The 20,575-nt window shown below is 46.3% G+C and overlaps 1 protein-coding gene across 1 annotated transcript; it reads left to right on the top strand.

The window, feature by feature from the left end:
- The first annotated feature begins 5,993 nt into the window (after nt 1–5,993).
- On the top strand, nt 5,994–20,352 carry COMMD2 (COMM domain containing 2). Its single transcript, XM_075570428.1, has 5 exons — nt 5,994–6,145; nt 15,024–15,101; nt 16,248–16,330; nt 16,411–16,584; nt 17,854–20,352. Exons 1-5 carry the CDS (start codon nt 6,079–6,081, stop codon nt 18,049–18,051), a joined length of 600 nt encoding a protein of 199 aa, XP_075426543.1. The 5' UTR covers nt 5,994–6,078; the 3' UTR covers nt 18,052–20,352.
- Nucleotides 20,353–20,575: the final 223 nt, after the last annotated feature.

Genomic DNA, 20,575 nt, shown 5'->3' with positions numbered 1-20,575 from the left:
GGGGAATATTGCCCCGTGGTCAGCTCAGAGTTTGAATAATTGGGCCGGTTGCAGGGAGGAGAGATGCAGTGTCTGTGTGCAGCTCTGTTGCGCTGCAGTGTGTGTGTGTGTGTGTGTGTGTGTGTGTGTGTGTGTGTGTGTGTGTGTGTGTGTGTGTGTGTGTGTGTGTGTGTGTGTGTGTGTGTGTGTGTGTGTGTGTGTGTGTGTGTGAAAACACATGCACTGCAGCAGGGAATCTCAGTAATTAACCTGAGGGAGGGGGACATCTGATGGGTCCAGCAGGGTGAGGAGGTATGTGCTGAAGGGATCCGAAGTTGTGGGGGGCAGAGGGTGTGGGAGAGACAATGATACAGGATAAATTAGCCAGAGGAATATGTTATTAATATATATATATATATATATATATATATATATAGACACACACATTGTGATGCCCACACCACGTTGCAGTCTCTTTTATCCCAATTTAAGGCCGGAAACACTGTATTTTCTATGCAGGGGTTTATTTACAGGGATTAAATCATATACCAACAGGCCCACCGTCCCTTTAAGAAAAAAACAAATAATAAAATAAACTCATATTCCCTTTAGGGAAAGCTAACTACACCGTAGCTTTCGCCCTCACTAACTGCATGGCCAGCTAAGCTGGTTCCCAAGCCAAAACATGCCCTGGCATATGCCACAGTGTAACACAGTCTCTGCATACAACAATAAAGTGTTTTTTCTTATCTGTCAGTCCTTTGGAGCAGACGTCCCTGTTCAGCACGGCCTTGTCGTCCTTCGTTCCTAGGGGAACTCAACCCCACGTTGAGCTCAGAGAAACTCCTCTGTAGGTCCACTGTGTCACTTCCACAGCTGGGGAGACCGCTCCTCTGTCCCCTTCTCTGAGGGAAAACAGCCAGTCTCTTTCACTCTCTGCGATTCTCAGTCTCTCAGCATGCGTCCCTCTGGCAGCAATCTGTCACACATGGCTTCACATTGTGTTTGCCTTAAACACTTCCTTATTCACTGAGGGAGTCCATCCTGATTAACTCCATTAGTTAGCAGCTGCTGCTGGCTTCTCTTTAAGGAATTAACTCTCTGTGGACTGGAAAGTACACTTACTGCACTGTTCCAGCCCCTAAAGGACAGTGATGGCGTCACTATATATGTTTAGGGTGGTAACCAGCTTAGCTACCCACCCAGTTAGAAAGGGCTGGAGTAAAGGTTTAGTTATTCTCCAAAGTGGAGTAGGCCTTTATTTTGTTTGTTTTTTGTATGTTTTGCCTTGTTAAATGAACAGGCGCAATACAACCAAGATATAATTTCACCCTAATCGGTCTCCATTAAATGTACCGCTACACACATCTCTTACAGGCTGGTACAACTACGCCTTGGGGCTGTGGCATGGGGGTCCTCTCTGGACATAGGCTGCCTCTCTGTGAACCGTTAGAGTAGTGTGGGAAGCTATCTAAACAGGGCACTGTCCAAACTAGGCAACAATAAAGAGGATCCTTACTATATACAATACATATGAACCTATACACACTATTCACAGTGAGATCTCTCTTCTTCAACTTCTCCTGGGACTGACCTTCCAGAAGTCTCTTCCCGCTATATATACATCCTGCAATTACATCACTATCACAGGACAGAAGAGCGTGGGGCCATGATTCTGCCGTGTCACCCAGAACCATGTGATTGGGAAGGGGTGTTACTCTGTGTGGGCATACACAGTTAACCCCTTAAGGCCATAGTAAGCCCCAGGGCCGCAGACAGCTTTCCCGGGGCCCAGGACTAATGTTTCTACCAGGGCCCCTATCCATGTTTCGGCGGCCTTGCGAGAACCGCCCCCCTGTTTTCTCTTACACCCCCCATTTTCACACACATCCTCACTCACCTCCCTCTTACACTCCCCCGTCACCCTTTCCTTCCCCTCTCTCTCTCTTACACCCACACCCCCATGTATTTTTCTCCCCTCCCCACACTCAATAACCTCCCTCCCCAATATACGCACACACACAAACACACACAAAGTCACAACACACACACAGTGACACACACCCAGTGACACACACACACACACATAGTCACAGTGACACACACACTGACACACACACTGACACACACACACAGTGACACACACACACACACACACACACACACACACAATAAGCCACCCTACCCAAACACACATAAAAATAAGCCCTTTCCCCCCTTGGGGTGGGTAAGGTGTCTGGGAGGGTGGTATAAGGGGGCATGTGGGCTTACCTGGGGCCCTTGGATGGGCCTGCTGTAGCAGCATGGCCACCACAAGGCAGAGAGCAGCAGGCCCGCGGAGGCCTGGGAAAGGAGGGACAGATGGGCGGTGCCGAGGAAAGGGGAGGGCCCTTCAGTCCTGCAGGAGAGAAGGGAGGGGGTGGCAGCCTGGAAATGGGAGGGCCCTGCAGTCCTGCTGGAGAGAAGGGAAGAGGAGGGCCCGACCTTACAATTGCATTATCACTACTACTATTAAAAATAATCTATGTCTCAAGTTTCCTGGGTTGGGAGTGTGTAGCTGGGTGGGGGGTAGGTTGCTGGGCTGGAAGTGGGTAGCTGGGTGGGGGGTAGGTTGCTGCGCTGGGAGTGGGTAGCTGGGTGGTGGTAGGTTTCTGGGCTAGGAGTGTGTAGCTGGGTGGGGGGTAGGTTGCTGGGCTGGGAGTGTGTAGCTGGGTGGGGGATAGGTTGCTGGGCTGGAAGTGGGTAGCTGGGTGGGGGTAGGTTGCTGGGATGGGGGGTAGGTTGCTGGGCTGGGAGTGTGTAGCTGGGTGGGGGGTAGGTTGCTGGGCTGGAAGTGGGTAGCTGGGTTGGGGGTAGGTTGCTGGGCTTGGAGTGGGTAGCTGGGTGGGGGTAGGTTGCTGGGGTGGGGGGTAGGTTGCTGGGCTGGGAGTGTGTAGCTGGGTGGGGGGTAGGTTGCTGGGCTGGAAGTGGGTAGCTGGGTGGGGGGTAGGTTGCTGGGCTTGGAGTGGGTAGCTGGGTGGGGGGTAGGTTGCTGGGCTTGGAGTGGGTAGCTGGGTGGGGGGTAGGTTGCTGGGCTTGGAGTGGGTAGCTGGGTGGGGGGTAGGTTGCTGGGCTTGGAGTGGGTAGCTGAGTGGGGGGTAGGTTGCTGGGCTTGGAGTGGGTAGCTGGGTGGGGGGAAAGTTGCTGGGCTTGGAGTGGGTAGCTGGGTGGGGGGTAGGTTGCTGGGCTTGGAGTGGGTAGCTGGGTGGGGGATAGGTTGCTGGGCTGGGAGTGGGTAGCTGGGTGGGGTGTTGTTTTCTTGGTGGGGGGTAGGTTGCTGGGTAGGGGGTAGTTGCTGGGCTGGGCGTGGGTAGCTGGGTGGGGGTTAGGTAGCTGGGTGGGGGTTAGGTAGCTGGGTGGGAGTAGTTTGCTGGGTGGGGGGTAGGTTGCTGGGTAACTGGGCTCCTCTTCACCCCATTGTAATGTCACCTGACTACATGACTAAGGCTGGGATGATGAAACTGCTGCAGCAGTGAAACACATATTTCCTTTGAGGAGGGTAAGGGGAGAGAGAGAAAACAGCTGTCTCTTCCTTATTTATGTTCTCCACTAGTTATTTTAAAGAAAAGGGTATTTATTGTAGAAAGTCTCTCTCCTTGCCCGATGTTACAGCATACATGTTACATACAGTATGTGTCTATAGCAGTGATCAGAGTTGCCACCTTCTACTGAAGGCTATCCCAGAGATAACTTTTTTACATTTAGCGCATACCTTCGGCGGCGTCTCCCGGCATCTTTCTGACATCCTCCTGAGTGCAGCGTTGTCGCTGCGACATTTTGCCACCACAACGAAAATTGAAATTTTGTGCTAGTCGCGTGACGTGAGCTGGTTCAGCCAATAATGGCGAACTAGCTCCGTGACGTGTTCGTTACGCCCCCAAACGTCGCGACCCAACTCCTGCAGTTTGAGCAGAGATCACTGGACTGCAGGAGCGTGTGGTGGAGGCGCAAACGCAAGCACGCTGAAGGAGCGGTCAGTCTGAGAGACCCCGACGACAGGTCTGCAACCGTGCCTTTCACCATTATCACCTAGCATACAGTGCTTCCTCCGCAGCAAGGGATTCTGGGAAATTACATGCAAATGAGCACACAATTTTTCTTTTCTAAAGTTATACAATAAAATACGCTGTTAGCTTTACCTAAAAGTGTGTGTGTGTATATACGTGTGTATATATATATATTTTGCAAGAGAAAAAGAAGGGACCCCGCATCCACAAGAAAAGTAAACACAGCTAAATACCGACACTGGATAAATCCAATATACAATGATGTGTCGGTGGTGCTATAAGGGCAGTTAAATAGGATGAGAGAGAAAAGAAGGCCCTAAAAAAGCACTCTAGTATGTGTTAAAGTACAAATCACATAATATTTATTGATGTATTGTCACAGAACAAAAATTGTTAAAACAAAGCACAGAAATAGTTAAAATACAGCATGGATCCCCTGTTCATTACAAAGCTAGACACATCCTCCAAAAAGATGCCCAAAATACACTCAGATAGTGTTCTGAGGTACCTGACAAGATAAACCTGGTGTGACACCCAACGGACTAAATAATCACGGCTAGGGCTTGTGATCATCAGCAAGAAATCAAATATGACTACTATCCCCTGCAGTATGGGGGTTGTCTATGGCGACAAAGAGTAACATGTGAGTAACAGCAGAGATACACAATATACAGCCTGCAAAGCACATGTAAGCCTGTAGCTGAAAGGAGTGATACATCACCTATGGTCAGGTACAATAAAGTCGGTACATGAAGGGGGAGACAAGGAGAGATGCTAGAGCATGGTAACGTGACCCAGAGAGGGGACAAACCAGGGGATCCTGAATGCTAGACCTGCTCCTACGCGTTTCGGCACACAGCCTTCTACTGGTCAGGTACCTCAGAACACTATGACAATACATCAATAAATATTATGTGATTTGTACTTTAACACATACTAGAGTGCTTTTTTAGGGCCTTCTTTTCTCTCTCATCCCGTATATATATATATATATATATATGTAGCCCTGGTAAGAAATGGGGCTATAGTTCTATCCTCCTCCTGGTATAATCCCTGGTAAGGGCAGGTTGCCAGGAGTTATCATGGGTTTCCCCCACTTCAAGCACTGGCCCTGAGTAGTGGAGGTAGGTCACCTGACCCTGCGTCAAAGCAAGAGACACAGGGGCGGTGCCTGCTGAGATCATAAAAGAGCAGTGCATTTCCTATTTAGTGTGTTCTGTCAGTCTGACAGTAGTGATAGTGAGTTAGTGAGGAGAGGAGTGATCAGCTCATGAGTAGAGCTGATATAGCTGTAATCAGTGAGGTGGACCAAATACCTCTCACCCTGCTTAGGGGGTGAGGGAAGAGCCAGCCCCACTCTGGATGACCTTTGGTCCAGAGTGGCGGCAGGATCATCACAAGGGAGAACAGTAGTGGACTGTGCATTACTGTACCTGTCGGCTGCTGCTGCTGCTGCTGCCCAAGAGAATAAAGAGACTGCTGCTTTTAAAGATAATCCTTGTGTGAGACTGGAATCTCTCAATCCCTGGGAGGGGGATTTCTGTGGTAGGGATTCCACCCCGCTTCCCTGGGGCTTACTACAGATGGAGGCGCTGCACCATTTAACAAAGACGAAGGCATCCACCCCAGTAACCTGTTCCTGTTGTCCCCCATGTCATCACGGGAGACTCAGGCCCTCCTGTTGCCAGCAGGTATGCACCACACAGAAACATCTAGCCAGACCCCAGAACACCTTAATGGACCCGATCTGCGATTAGGGGGGGGGGGAAGAGGATATATATATATATATATAGAGGATATATATAGCTATGCATATATGTGTATATAGCTATGCATATATGTGTATATAAACATATATAGGTAAATACACCTGTTATACCGCGAGGTGTCCAGCAGATGGCACTTGTATTCTGATATCACATTGAAAGCTATGTGAGGAAGAAAAAACAGCGGGGAACGCATGACTGTTGGTGCTTGTTTCCGGCCGGAGGACTTGCTGTAGTGCACACTCTGGGCTGGTCAGGTGACACACGGCTGCCGGGATCTCGGGAATATGCGGCTGGTACTGAGCGACGAGCACAGGGAGCACCTGCGCGTGCTGCGGCGCGAGGACAGCGCAGGTGCGTCATGTCAGAGGGAGCAGCACGAGGCAGAGCTGTCACTGTGCTGGGAGCAGAGTGTTACTATCCTGTGTATACTGATCAGCAGTGTGATACCCAGGAGCACAGTGTGATCTTATGTACAGATCTGCAGTGTGATCATATATACAGACAGGTCTGCATTGTGATACCCAGGAGCAGTGTGATATTATGTACAGATCGGCAGTGTGATATTATGTACAGATCGGCAGTGTGATCATATATACAGACAGGTCTGCAGTGTGATCTTATATACAGACAGGTCTGCAGTGTGATCTTATATACAGACAGGTCTGCAGTGTGATCTTATATACAGACAGGTCTGCAGTGTGATCTTATATACAGACAGGTCTGCAGTGTGATCTTATATACAGACAGGTCTGCAGTGTGATCTTATGTACAGACAGATCTGCAGTGTGATCTTATATACAGACAGGTCTGCAGTGTGATCTTATATACAGACAGGTCTGCACTGTGATCATATATACAGACAGGTCTGCAGTGTGATAACCAGGAGCACAGTGTGATCTTATGTACAGACATATCTGCAGTGTGATCATATATACAGACAGGTCTGCAGTGTGATCTTATGTACAGACAGATCTGCAGTGTGATCTTATATACAGACAGGTCTGCAGTGTGATAACCAGGAGCACAGTGTGATCTTATATACAGACAGGTCTGCAGTGTGATCTTATATACAGACAGGTCTGCAGTGTGATACCCAGGAGCACAGTGTGATCTTATATACAGACAGGTCTGCAGTGTGATAACCAGGAATGCAGTGATTTCATATACAGACAGAGGGAGGGCTGCAGGGTAATAACCAGAATAGCACCTTTAACCATTTGCTACCCATGAACATTACTGCATCTTTTTCCCCCGCCTAGCATTGCTTAGAGCAGTGTTTTTAAAAAAAAAACTATTTGGGGGTTAAAGAACCCTATAATTATATTGTGAAATTATGCAGGGAAACCCCAACCCTCTTTCATAGCGCGTCTGAGATCAGATGCATTGTAAGGAACCCCAACCCTCTCTAATAGCGCGTCTGAGATCCAATGCTTCCAACCATCTCTAAGGCTGCGTTTATAGTGCATACTCGCGTGACGCGACAGGGTGGCGGAGGCGTAGCCGTGACGTCACGTGAACAGTTTGCCCCCTCATTGGTTGAACCGCTCACGTGACGCGGCCTTCACGTGATAAAAAAAATCGTGTGCACAGTCATGCACACTGTGTGCCTTCATTGCTCTACATTTATTTTTTTTTGGCGTTGCGCACATGTGCGTCGCCATAATAATTGCGACCTAATAGCGCGTCTGAGATCGGATGCATTGTAAGGAACCCCAACCCTCTCTAATAGCGCGTCTGAGATCAGATGCATTGTAAGGAACCCCAACCCTCTCTAATAGCGCGTCTGTGATCAGATGTATTGTAAGGAACCCCACCCCTCTCTATTAGCGTGTCTGAGATAAGATGCATTGTAAATTCTTTTGTATTTGGTACAGTTTTCAAATAACACACAGAAGGCTCAGGGATTCCGAAAATGAGCTTGCTGGGTTCTGTGTGTTTGTTAACTTATTTTCAGCTTGTCTCAGCTGTTGGAACTTGTGGCTCCTCCTTCCCAGGGTTTAAGCTCGCCCCTCCTCACTTCCCAAGTCCATAGGTCTTTTTCATTCTACTGGATATAGATCCAATGTTGGTCTTTTTCCCTACTAATAGAGGTACATGAGAATTTTAATTATGGTAGAGGTATATTAGTATTTTATCTGGTAGTGTTAGGCCCTGCAAACTGGGTCTGCGTTGACATGGCTTGCAGACTTACGATGCTTTGGCCAAAGGGTTAAACTAAATGACCCTTTTTCAAGAGAATATATAAGTATTTTACTGTGTATTTTTGTCATATTGGATGTAGCATTGGGCTTCGCTGTCGCTTGATGTATACAGTTTACAAATAACCTGAAAATTACAGGGAACCCTTTAGGGATGTCTGGGGAACCCAAGGGTTCCTAGGAACCCCTGTTGAAGAACACTGGCGTAGTCCTGGCCTCATCTATTTTTAAATGAATTTTGTTGTGCAGTATTTTCCTTCTAAATTCCACATAGTTGATTCCCATTTGGCAGCTAAAAAAAATGTGTAAATACAGAGAATAGATGAACAAACAGCACTCGCTGTAAAGCAGCTAATCTTGGTTTCATTAGCTTAACTCTGTGATACTGGTATTAAGCAGAAGTTGGCAAACATCGAAAAATCTCCTGCCAAGAAAGGCAATGTATGGTAGCACAGATATGCGTGCAACATTATACACTTAAGCACAGATTCCTATCTGTGTTTATAGTTTTCTGTGTCCTGATTTAACCCGTTCTACGCATAAAGGCGGTTATTTATTAAACTGCAACAGTGCCGATCATGTCGCACGGAAACGCCGATCGACTTCAATGGGAGTTTCGGTGCAATGGTGCCAGGTCGGCACTATCTCAGTTCAACCCTTAAGCGGTCTCTCTGGTGACTAAATAGCAGCATGGCTGGGTTGAAAAGTAACATCAGCAGTGGGTATCCTCCTGTAACAAAGTACAAGAGGGAGCATAAAGATGTATAGAAAATAAAGTGTTGAGGAGGTTGTGACGGTGAGGGGGTAACCAGGCTCACTAATAAAGGTTTAAGCCTGTTTGGTTACCTCTGATCCATGTATTGGGGTTCAGCAGTGTCAGCTTTTGAGCCCAGTGATTGTAAATGCATTGTATGAAATTATGCGACAATAAAGAATTTGTGTTTTTACCTCTCCAAGAGTGCCAGCGAGCAGAGATTGCTGGGCTATGAGTTTCAAGGGGCGGGTTTAACGGAGAAAGTCTTGTCAGAATGTGTCTAGCTAGCCAGGTTCCAGAGTTGCTGGATACCCCAAAAATGTACCCGGGAATCAGGTCGGATTCTCGGATGCATTGAGACACATTGCTCAGGCAAAATCTCCCCTTGAAAACACTTGTGCGACTCACCGCTAGGTTTCCCTGCTTCAGCACAGACCAGAAAGGTAAATGGGGCATAGGGATGTGTGGTATCGCTGGAACGGTAAAGGGGTCCCTAGTTTAAGGGGGGATGCCCAGGTCACCCAGAACACAGTATAGGCGTTCTGGGGGTCTGGGTGAGTCACTGGGCTACCAGCTTGGTGCCAATGTGTCTATCCAGACATCGGACATGAAAGCCACAGAGGATGCCAGAGGTGTGAAGAGCATTTGGGCAGGAGGTTTAGGCTGAGCACCCACGTCCTGGGATGAATGGAAGTTCTTGGACTACCATTTCCCTTCCCAGACTGAGGAGCCTAAACCAGCGGGTGGCTTCTGCATGCCAAGTGGCTGAGGTGCCAGGTTGGCGCATGCCCTTGGCTGATGCAGAGGATCCGCTTGCCCGGCTTTAGAAGACTGGCATCGCTCTGATTGGCTGGTAGGAAATTTCCCACGCTCAGATTGGCTGTAGTATTTCATGAATGAACTCTGAAATACTATAAGGATCCCTCAGCCAATCTGGAGGTCAGATTGTAAGCGCCAGAACAGCAGCGGCAAATTTGAAACGACCAAAAGATGCTCTTGGAGAAATAGCAGCGAGACGGCTATTTCAAGGCAGAAAAGTCCCACTTTTCAGGGCCAAGTTCTGAGAATTGAACCTAGCGGTTACGGCTAGGATTGCAAGCCGGAACCGGTTCCAGGATGTTTGGGACTAACACCCGGTCAACGGATTTCAGCACCTCCAGAAGAAAGAGTGGTGCCGTCAGGAACTTCAAGACGGTTTGGGTTCCAGGACATTTCGGGCTAAGTCCCGGTCAACTAAAAACTTTGGTTCTTTGCTTATTCAAACTAGGAAAGGATAGTTATTTGCCCCAAACTCCCAGTAAGTGTGTCTTTCTCATGTATTTTGTGTTTCACTGTGCGATAGCCTATTTTAAGTGAATAAATGACAATTTGTTTTGCTCAATGTTATGATAAAAGGTGTAAATGCCTGGTCTCCCGTGACAGAGGTGCAAAACGATATCCCAGAGAAAGATCGGGCATAAACCTCAACAGCTGCATACAAAAAAATTTAGCATCATATATATTCACAAAACAGGAGAAATGTGAACAAATATTGAAGCGTGGATCTGATGAAGGGAGCTGTCCTCTCGAAACATTAGGCCGCGTCATGGATAGTGCTTGCGGGCTGAGGCGCGCTTCCGCTCGGCACTGAGCCCCTACAGCCGCAATGAGAGCGGCTTTAGTAGGGGCTCGCCTACGCTTCCGCAAGCGCGCGGTAGCGTAGGTCTTAGGGAAATTTAAAATTTTCCCGCTTGCCGGAGCGCAGGGCCGGTCACGTGAGCGGTTCGCCCAATGAGGGCGAACCAGCTCCGTGACGTCACTGGCCCGCCCACCGACACGCCCCCGGATGGCACGCTGCCTAAGGCCACGGAAAGCACCCGCTTTCCCTGAGCCTCAGCGCGTCTCCCCCGCCCGCCAGAACCATGGCCGAGGCCTTATACACATTGCTCATGGATTTTGTTTATCTGGTCTGTGTTGCTGCTTATTCTGTACACTTTTTGGTATATTTATTCTTCTGTTTAATAAATATATTTTGAAATGTTGCTATTTATTGAGTGTCCTCTATTAGTGTTACTATTTTTTTTAAATGTAATATTCTGGTACAATACCCACTGGCAGCTCCTTGCGATCATGTCTCGGTCCCGATGTTTGTAAAACAGTAGATTGAGATCTTTGGTGGAGACTTAAGGCCGCTGACGGGACGGGTGACGTCGCCGTTGCCGCTAGCGAAAGTTATATTTCGCTTTGCGGCGCGGGCGTACTGGCATTTGATTCGTTCAGGGGCTGTCACATGAGGCGACAGCCCTTGAAAATCAAATATTGCCAGCTACCAAAATTTACTATAAGCACACGCAACGGTGGCAATGCATTTGTTTTTGAGCTATACACGCGGCCTTATGGTGAATGTACTGCATTTTGTGATATGTAACACTATTTCACAATAAAATATGATACTTTTGTTGCTGTGTCCGGAAGTAGAGTGTGTTTTACATTCCTACGGTGAGATTTCTCCTATGGAAATGTCAGCAACTCTTAATAAGAAAATAAACACTTGTTTACAAAAACAAACCCCATCAGAAATAACTTCCCTTTTCACGGGAGAGAAGCACGTTATGGTGAGTGCAATAAGTGATGAACACCCTCCATCGTACACCACCAGATTTTTTTTTTTATAAAACACACCTATGAGCATATTCACATCTCAGATAGATCCACAACCTTTAGCATACAGCGCTTCCACTGAAGCCAGGGATTCTGGGTAATGACATGCAAATGAGCAGCATGTGCCACTTCCAGCTTCACATTGCAAGGTCGGTAACCATCCTCCATTGATGAGATGTTCCTGGCTATGCACTTTAACCCATGCTGTGCCAAAAAAGCTGTGTAATTCGGCAGGCATAAGCTTGCAAGGTCCATGTATAAGAAGCAAAAAAGTGACAGTGTGTGCTCATTTGCATGTAATTACCCAGAATTGCTTACTGCAGTGGAAGCACTGTATGCTGGGAGATAATGGTGAAAAGCAGGGCTGCAGACCTGTCGGAGATGTGAATGTGCTCACAAGTGATTTTTTTTTCATTTGCTGTATGCTATACGGTGGAGGGTTTTTGTAACTTTTTTTTTCCCACCTTAAATTAAACATGTAATTACCCAGAATCCCTGGCTGCAGTGGAACCATTGGATGCTAAGGCTAAGTCCCCAGTAGTGGATGCTGCACGCGCGCCTGGCGGCACATGCACAGCTTAAAACCGCGATCTGCGGTTTGTGCTAAAGCTGCAGGGGGATAGACGGGGGGAGGGGGACGATGACGTCACCCGGCTGGTTCACCCTCATTGGCTGAACTGCCGGGGGCGTGGCCAGCGCTCCGTCGCCAGTTCTGAATACAATTTCCTAGTGTTCAGAAAATGTGGTCGTGCATCGCGGCGGCAAATTGCGCGCTGGGGTAGCTAGCGGCCCCAATGAGGGGCGGTTCTTGCCCCTGCAGCGCACGCTATAGCGCGCGCTGCAGCAGGCACCGGGGACCTAGCCTAAGAGATAATGGGGAAAGGCAGGGTTGTGGACAGAATAAATGTCATTGGTATATGTTATGTCAGGGGTGCGCAAACTGGAGGGCGTGCCCCCCAGGGGGGCTGTGCAATTTTCTAGGGGGGGAGGGGCGCCGCTAACAGAGGTCCCGCGCTTTCCCCCCCCACAACATTTAAATAAAATGCCGGGGGAGCGTGCAAGGCCTCGAACTGCCTCTTACCTGCTCTCCGGCGGCTTCTGACAATGCAGAGTCAAATGGCGCCGGAGAGAAGGTATGACAAAAGGAGCGGGCTGCTTTGCGCTCCTGGCAGCAGATGGGTTAATGTATGGCTATCTGAGTTGGCGGTTATCGCAAGCCGATGTGCAGAAAGTGAGCTGGAAACCAAGTACTGGAAGAAAGCCTCCTTTGTCTGAGATGTTCCTAGCCAGGAGCTGGGAGCATTTCCTAGGGAAGAAACGCGCAGCAGTAAAAGCAGCAGGATTGCTTGTTACTTGCCCTGCAAGATGTATTATTTTCCCTAATTAAATCAAGGATTTAGGAGGGTGTTTTCATGTCTCCCTTCAAACTGCAGGAGGGAAGGGAGGTTTCTGTCTGGCGTTATTTACCGTTTTCCAGGAAATTAGCAGAAACCCCTCCAAAACACACAGTTCCTAATGCTCCCCAAATGTTCATATTTTTTTTTGTATTCAGTTTATTTAGGCAGTTTTGTATTGGGAACGCTAGCAATATATTATACCTCCTCTTACCCAGCAAAAAATAATTCTAAGGCATATCTGGATTTATAGCATTTGAAAAAAAAGTGTGTATATGTATGTGTTTTATATGTATGAGAGAGTATATATATATATATATATATATATATATATATATATATATATATATATATATATATATATATATATATATATATATATATATATATATATATATATATATATATATATATATATATATATAGCAACTGTAAATATTCCTGTATATTCATTTGCATGTCTTAGACAGGTCTGCAACCCTGTCTTTTACCATTATCACCCAGCAAACAGCACTTCTACTGCAGCAAGGGATTCTGGGAAATGACATGCAAATGAGCACACAGTGCCACTTTTTATCTCATGCTCACATTACATGAGCAACCCTTAGTCAATGCATGCTGCTTTAAACACAGCTTTTAAGCAAGGACTTGGGAGATGCAAAGTCAGTTAACCCACTCACAGACCTGTTTCAACCTTGATGGGTATCATCAGTGTGAGGTTGGCTTGCTGACATTTGCTCAAATGAGATAAGAGTAGGTAATCACCACCACTATTAAGGTCCACAGTAAAGCATATAGGAATATTTACAGTTGCTTTATGCTTTACTGTGGAGGGTTTTAGTAACTTTTTTTTACCCACCATAACCTTAATAGTCGTGGTGATTACCTACTCTTATCTCATTTGAGCAAATGTCAGCAAGCCAACCTCACACTGATGATACCCATCAAGGTTGAAACATGTCTGTGAGTGGGTTAACTGACTTTGAATCTCCCAAGTCCTTGCTTAAAAGCTGTGTTTAAAGCAGCATGCATTGACTAAGGGTTGCTCATGTAATGTGAGCATGAGATAAAAAGTGGCACTGTGTGCTCATTTGCATGTCATTTCCCAGAATCCCTTGCTGCAGTAGAAGTGATGTTTGCTGGGTTATAATGGTAAAAGACAGGGTTGCAGACCTGTCTAAGACATGCAAATTAATATACAGGAATATTTACAGTTGCTTTATGCTTTACTGTGGAGGGTTTTAGTCACTTTTTTTACCAACCATAACCTTAATAGTTATATATATATATATACACTGTATGCTCATTTGCATGTCTTAGGCAAGTCTGCAACCCCTTTCACCGTTATCACAGCACTTCCACTGCAGCAAGGGATTCTGGGATGACATGCAAATGAGCACACAGTGCCACTTTTTGCTTCAATATATATATATATATATATATATATCATGGCACCAGGCAATTTTGGATTCTCTAACAGGAGGAGTGCTTTCTCTTTTGTTTAATATATAATATATATACTGTATATATCCGCTCAGCCAGCAGGGATCAATGGCAGCATTTCAAAGCTCCCACGCCCTGCGGGCCAATAGGAAGCCGTGACGTCATCATGGTTCGGCTTCCTATTGGTCGCTTCCTATTGGTAGAGCTTTAAACTTTGCCGAAATACCGGCACCCTTTTTTGGAGGTCTGTATCTCGGGGAGGGTCCTCGGAGCTGAAATGAATGGGGGTCAGCCCAAGAGACCCCCCCCTGCTTCAACCCCATGTTAAAAAAATAAAATAACAATCATATTTAAAAAAATAAATTAAAAAAACGCCTGAATTGGTCCTTTAAGTGTTCTTATGGCATGTCTTAGATCTGTTGGGCCCATTGGATCTATTTGCAGGAATGCATGTATTTAAAGTATTCTTGGTAATGCAGCTGGGCACTGTCTTGATGCATAACATATGGAATAGTTATACAAGCAATCTGCAAGTCTGTTTTACTTTTTTGTTGATTGCTCTCAGGGTCCCAGTGGCCAGAGACAAACAGCCCATGCTGGTTATTATGCAGAGTTAGCCATATTTCGTTTACGGAGATTATTCTCTCAGAAATATCATGGAGCATATTAGATTGGGGAGGGTTTTCCCCAAAGCCTGCAGTTGCTTGAGGATGAATGGTTCCATCCATATAATATTATGATTGAATAATGCCTATAAAAAGATACGTTGAAGTACTAACTTGTTTTTGTGCTTGTTTCAGTTGTAGGGGAATTTGGCCGAATAGCTGTTGAATTTTTAAGAAAAGGTTCAAATCCCAAAATCTATGAAGGCGCTGCAAGTAAGTAAGCAAAATATCAGAGTTGAATAACTGTTATACTGTAACAAATGTGCAAAAGTCAGTACTCTGCATTTGGAAATCATTGATCTGCTCCACTGTTTAATACTTTTACTAACTTTATTTCAATGATAACTTTATTTAATGTAGTGCTTTTCTCCCAATGGGACTCCAAGCGTTTCACAATTACATTATAGTGTGAGGTATGCAGCATTGTACGTAGGAATGTTACAGACAAAGTCCCTGCCCTGCAGAGCTTACAATCCATGTTTTTGGTGCCTGAGGCACAGGGGGATAAAGTGACTTGCCCAAGGTCACAAGGAGCCGACACTGGGTTTTGAACCAGGCTCCCCTGCTTCAAACTCAGTGTCATTGTTTACAGTCAGTGTCTTGACTCACTGAGCCGCTCCTACTTGAGTTGCAATAAAGTCAAAGCACAGTTTCAAAATGTAAGATGCATTTTGTAAGATGTATAGTTAGATGTATATGTGACTTTTCAGCTTTAGGGCTCGAATCCTTGCTGCATGGAATATACATATACTAGTTTTGGCCTAGTCATTATAGGACAGAGTGGCCTACGCATTCCAACGTTGTAGAAACGATGGTGTCCACAGGTCTCAAGATGCTGGTAAAATCGCGGCGCATTTCTGTAGATGGCTCAAAGCCTGAGGCGGGGTTCTTAACTCCAGTCCACAGGATCCCCCCCCCCCCCCCCCCCCCCCAACAGGTCAGGTTTTAAGGATATCTCCGCTTCAGCACAGGTGGCTCAGTCTGCTGAAGCTGGGGTGTCTTGAAAACCTGACATGTTTGAGGGGTCTTGAGTACTGGAGTTGAGAACACCTGGCCTAAGGGCTTCAGAAAGGGCCATTGTGGAGCAAAATGTTGCTCTTTTCATTTTTGTTGGCCCGCGGATGTTGCTGTTTTTGTTCCATATAAATAAATGTAGGCCAAATTTCACTGCATCTTGATTCCTGTGAACATGTGACCTGGTGGTGGAGTCTCCTTCAATGGATACCAATTACTTCAGCACGGCTGATTATCTTCACGTCTCTTTTTACTAAGGTGCTATTCACTATTTGGGACTTTATATAGGGTCTCCAAAAGTGCAGTTCTGGGCATGAATTCTTGTTTCTTGTGTACGCTAACCAGGGAAGCTGGAAGTCAGCAGTACCACCATTCAGCAAGCTGTGGAGGGCCTAACATACCTTCTTACGGAGAGCTCCAAGCTTATGGTAAGTAGGTCTGTCACATGTGGAAGCTCCCACCTTCTCTGCCGTCTGCTGGGTAGATACTTTCTGCTCTTTATCCACAGATTTCAGAGGTGGATTTCCAGGACTCTGTGCTTGTTTTGGGTTTCCCTGAAGAACTGAATACGTTGCTGCTCCAGTTTTATCTGGACAACAGAAAAGAGATCCGCAGAATTCTGAGTGAATTGGAACCAGCCCTCCCTCACTATCACAACATGGAATGGCGATTAGATGTTCAGGTAGATGATACTCTATCCTACGGGTCCTTAACTCCAACTCCCCCTTCTCCCACCTTCCCCCTTCTCCCCTCTACCCTCCTCCTTCCCCCCCTCCTTCTCCCCCCCTCCCCCCCTCCTTCTCCCCCCCTCCCCCCCTCCTTCTCCCCCCCTCCCCCCCTCCTTCTCCCCCCCTCCCCCCTCCTTCTCCCCCCCTCCCCCCCTCCTTCTCCCCCCCTCCCCCCCTCCTTCTCCCCCCCTCCCCCCCCTCCTTCTCCCCCCCTCCCCCCCTCCTTCTCCCCCCCTCCTTCTCCCCTCCTCCCCCCCCTCGCCCTCCTTGCCCTCCTTCCCCCCCCCTTGCCCTCCTATCCTCCCCCCTTGCCCTCCTATCCTCCCCCCTTGCCCTCCTATCCTCCCCCCTTGCCCTCCTATCCTCCCCCCTCGCCCTCCTATCCTCCCCCCTCGCCCTCCTTTCCCCCCCCTTGCCCTCCTATCCTCCCCCCATTTAACAACAACGAAAGTACAAACCTGAGTTTTGTCCGGTCACTCATTGGTGTGATTGATAAATGATGCTTCTCTTTCTACTTATTCAACAACAAAATAATCTACATTTGTAATAATTACAACCAGAATTAGCTGGTAGGAGGCGCTATCATTTCCTTTATTTATTTATTTTTTAATTTTGGCCAATGGTTTTTTCACTTTTTCCCCCTTTTATTATACATTGAAATATATCACGGTTTGCTGTGCGGTCTTGTCACAATGTATATGTTTGGTTCACATCAAATAAATCAAAAGCCTGCCCTGCTTTCTTCGTGTAACTAGACGTTTTGCAGTATGTTTGCCATCACGGCTTTGTGTAAAACCTTAGATCAGCGGTGCGCAAACTGGGGGGCACGAGACTGACTGCGGGGGGCACGGGCTTTAGAGAGGCCCCGTGCGCTTCCCGAAGGCACTTAAATTAAGTGCCGGGGGAGCTGCAGGGCCTCTGTAAACCTTACTTACCTTGGCTCCGGTGGCTTCTTAGACGCGCTGCCATGGCAACGCGGCATCAAATGACGCCGCGCGGTCATGTGACGTCACATTGCTATGGCAACGTGTCGTCATGACGCCGGAGCCGAGGTAATCGGGGGGTGGGGCACGGAGAGAGGGGAACCATTGGCAGGGGGCGCAGGGAAAAAAGTTTGCGCCCCCTGGCTTAAAAGCTATCATGGTGCTAAACCGTACAGGTGAAATTGTTTGGAGAAAGGAGAAACTGACTTTTCCCCTTTTTTATTATTTGCCCACCTTTAGCTTGCAAGCAGAAGTTTGAGACATCAGATAAAGCCTGCAATTACCATGAAACTCCACCTGCAGCAAAACGATGATCTTAGCACCAAAGTCTTGCAGACAGATCCAGCCACGTTACTTCATCTCATCCAGCAACTTGAACAAGCTCTCGCAGAAATGAAAACCAATCACTGTCGGCGAATAGTCCGCAATATTAAATAGAGGAGTAATATTGGTGTGTGTTACCAAGACCTCTCTCTTAAAGGGGCGTTCACTTTTCCCAAAAACACATACCAAAAAGCCTGTATAAGAATTCCGTGCACATATGTTTAGATAACTTTTGTATTTTACAAATAAATGTCTTTGCTTGCGTATGATTAGCGAACATATTAAAGTAGGCCCAAAAAGTATAATTTAATGCATTTTTAGGGACACCTCCAAAGCGTGCTCTCATTATGTCTGTCTTGCTTGTAAGCCAATGTGAGGCCAAGTTTAGAGTGTGTGGACCAATTAGAATAAGTGTGTGAATAACCGAATGTGTTTGTTTAATATCTCTGCCAATACGCTCCCATATTGAAAAGCACAAGATGCAACGTTTTTAAGCCAGTTCATGCTACTATAATGCTCCCGCCATGTGCCATAATAAACTAAACCCTTGCCTAAGATTATGTAACAAAGTGAGTTTGTATATAGATATCCTTTGTGTATGTGGTCTTCAGAAATAAAATGTATTGTTTGTCCTAGCATAGTATGTACATGTTCAGTATCTATTCTGTAAGATGTTGTTTGTTTTCTAAATATGATTGAAGCGCTCTATATACTGTATAAGGAAAAAAAAGTGGTTTGATTGGAATTTGAAAGCACCAACTGCAAGAAAGATAATGCAAATGATAACTGCTATTTAAGGAGGCAATCCCCCCTCCTAAGACCAAGTAAACTAATTCCAGGGATATATTTAAGGGGTCACATCTTGGTGATTGAGACAATTTTTCTCAAATCGGAAAAGTATTTTTTTTAAACAGATGTGGGAGGGGTTTGATTTCCTCTGGCTCCTCCCTTAGTGACATCACACAATGTTCCGCAAGTGATTGATTATACGGCCAGAGTTCCCCCTCACGTTATTGGTTTATTTATAAGGATAGGGCGGGATCAGGGTAAATAAAACACTTGATTGACAAACACTTCCCCATTCAAAGGCCTCTAAGAAATTCAACTGTCCGACTATGTGGGATTGCATCTTTACTTTAAGGACACTCCCCAGAAAAAGGTAACCTTCTATTTAAGGCGAATACGACACCGGTTTCATGTAGGTTTTGTTTAGTTAATATGATGGTCCAACAGATTTTGTGAAATCAATAATTGGTCACTGTTCAGCAAATCTGGATAGGAGTCATTCTTTTCCAGGCAACTCGTTTCCATAACACTTTTTCCTTGTGCTTTATTTTGAGGGACATGTACATTACAATTTTATTGAAAGCAGAAGGCGCCTCCATAAGTTAGTGGCACAAAAGTTAAAGTAAGGCAATAAAGTATGTATAATCTTTATTTCTATAGCGCCATCCATGTACTTAGCGCTTCATGGCAGTAATACACGTTGACCAAACAATAGGAGACCTAATGGGAATAAGCTCAACAGACCTAAAACATTAGGAAAAGGAGTCCCTGCCCTGAAGAGCTTACAATTTAAGTGGGGAGAAATTTACACAGACTAGGAGGGTGCTCTGTTAAGTGGTACCCCTGTGAATCATACTTCCGATGTACTCAAACAATCTTGTAATCATAAATATCAAGACATTCATGTAATTGGAAGGTAGAGTGTATGCTGCTGAACAGATGCATCAGACGGGTAGGTATATTCTAGACCCTGTGCATTAAAGATGCCATTCCACCTAGTCGGCCAGTTGAATTTCTTAGGGGACCCTGGATTGGGAAGTGTTTACCAATCCAGTGTTTTCTTTACCCTTATCTCACCTTGACCTTATCAGAGAACCAATACAGTTGTGGGGAAGGGGTCTCTCAAAGTAGCTTGAGGCCTATCACAGCCTACAGAGAGAATACACCCTGAATACAGAGGGTAAATGACCAAAAGCAGAGAGAGAACTTGTGCCAGTACAGAATAAGTGCCCACGACCTGGAAATAGAAACAGGCAGCCACAGAAAGATCTGGGAGCCCAGGGAGATGAGACTGCCAGCGATGTGAGCTAGGAGAGGTAGAAGTTTAAACACTTCCTGCTGCGAGCATACAATACTCTGAGGTGAGGAGTGTCCACTTCGGGAAATTCAAAGCTCTTGTGCAGAACTTTAATAATATAGAAGAGAACCAAAAAATAGCGATCCTCTTGGGAGAAGACAAAACCCTCGCAGAACTGGCTGTCACAGACTGCGAGTCCCCCACTAAATCTCACATCCCTGTGTGTAACTTACCCACGTATTGCATACATATTACACCATACCTCCTGTTATTCATGCTTTGGCGATAATTACATGTGTTTCTGTTATTCAAATAAAGCTGATTTGATTTGACCTTTGCTGAACACTGTCATCACACAAAAGGGAGCAGCGAGAGGAAATCAAACCCCTCCCCAAGTCTAACTTCTAGGTGTCAGATTCCTTCTCACTGGAATGAGTTCACTTTGCTCCTAGGGGAGATAGCCCCTTTAAGCTATTAAACCATTCAGGTAAGTGCAAAAGAAGTGGAGCACAGTCAAATAGGAGAAAGGAGAGGATCCAAAGGTACAAAAATAAC

This window comes from Ascaphus truei, chromosome 14, assembly GCF_040206685.1.
Source record: "Ascaphus truei isolate aAscTru1 chromosome 14, aAscTru1.hap1, whole genome shotgun sequence".
Lineage (NCBI taxonomy): Eukaryota > Metazoa > Chordata > Amphibia > Anura > Ascaphidae > Ascaphus > Ascaphus truei.
The sequence above is the reverse complement of the archived record's forward strand: the minus strand, read 5'-3'. Positions and strand labels throughout refer to the sequence as shown.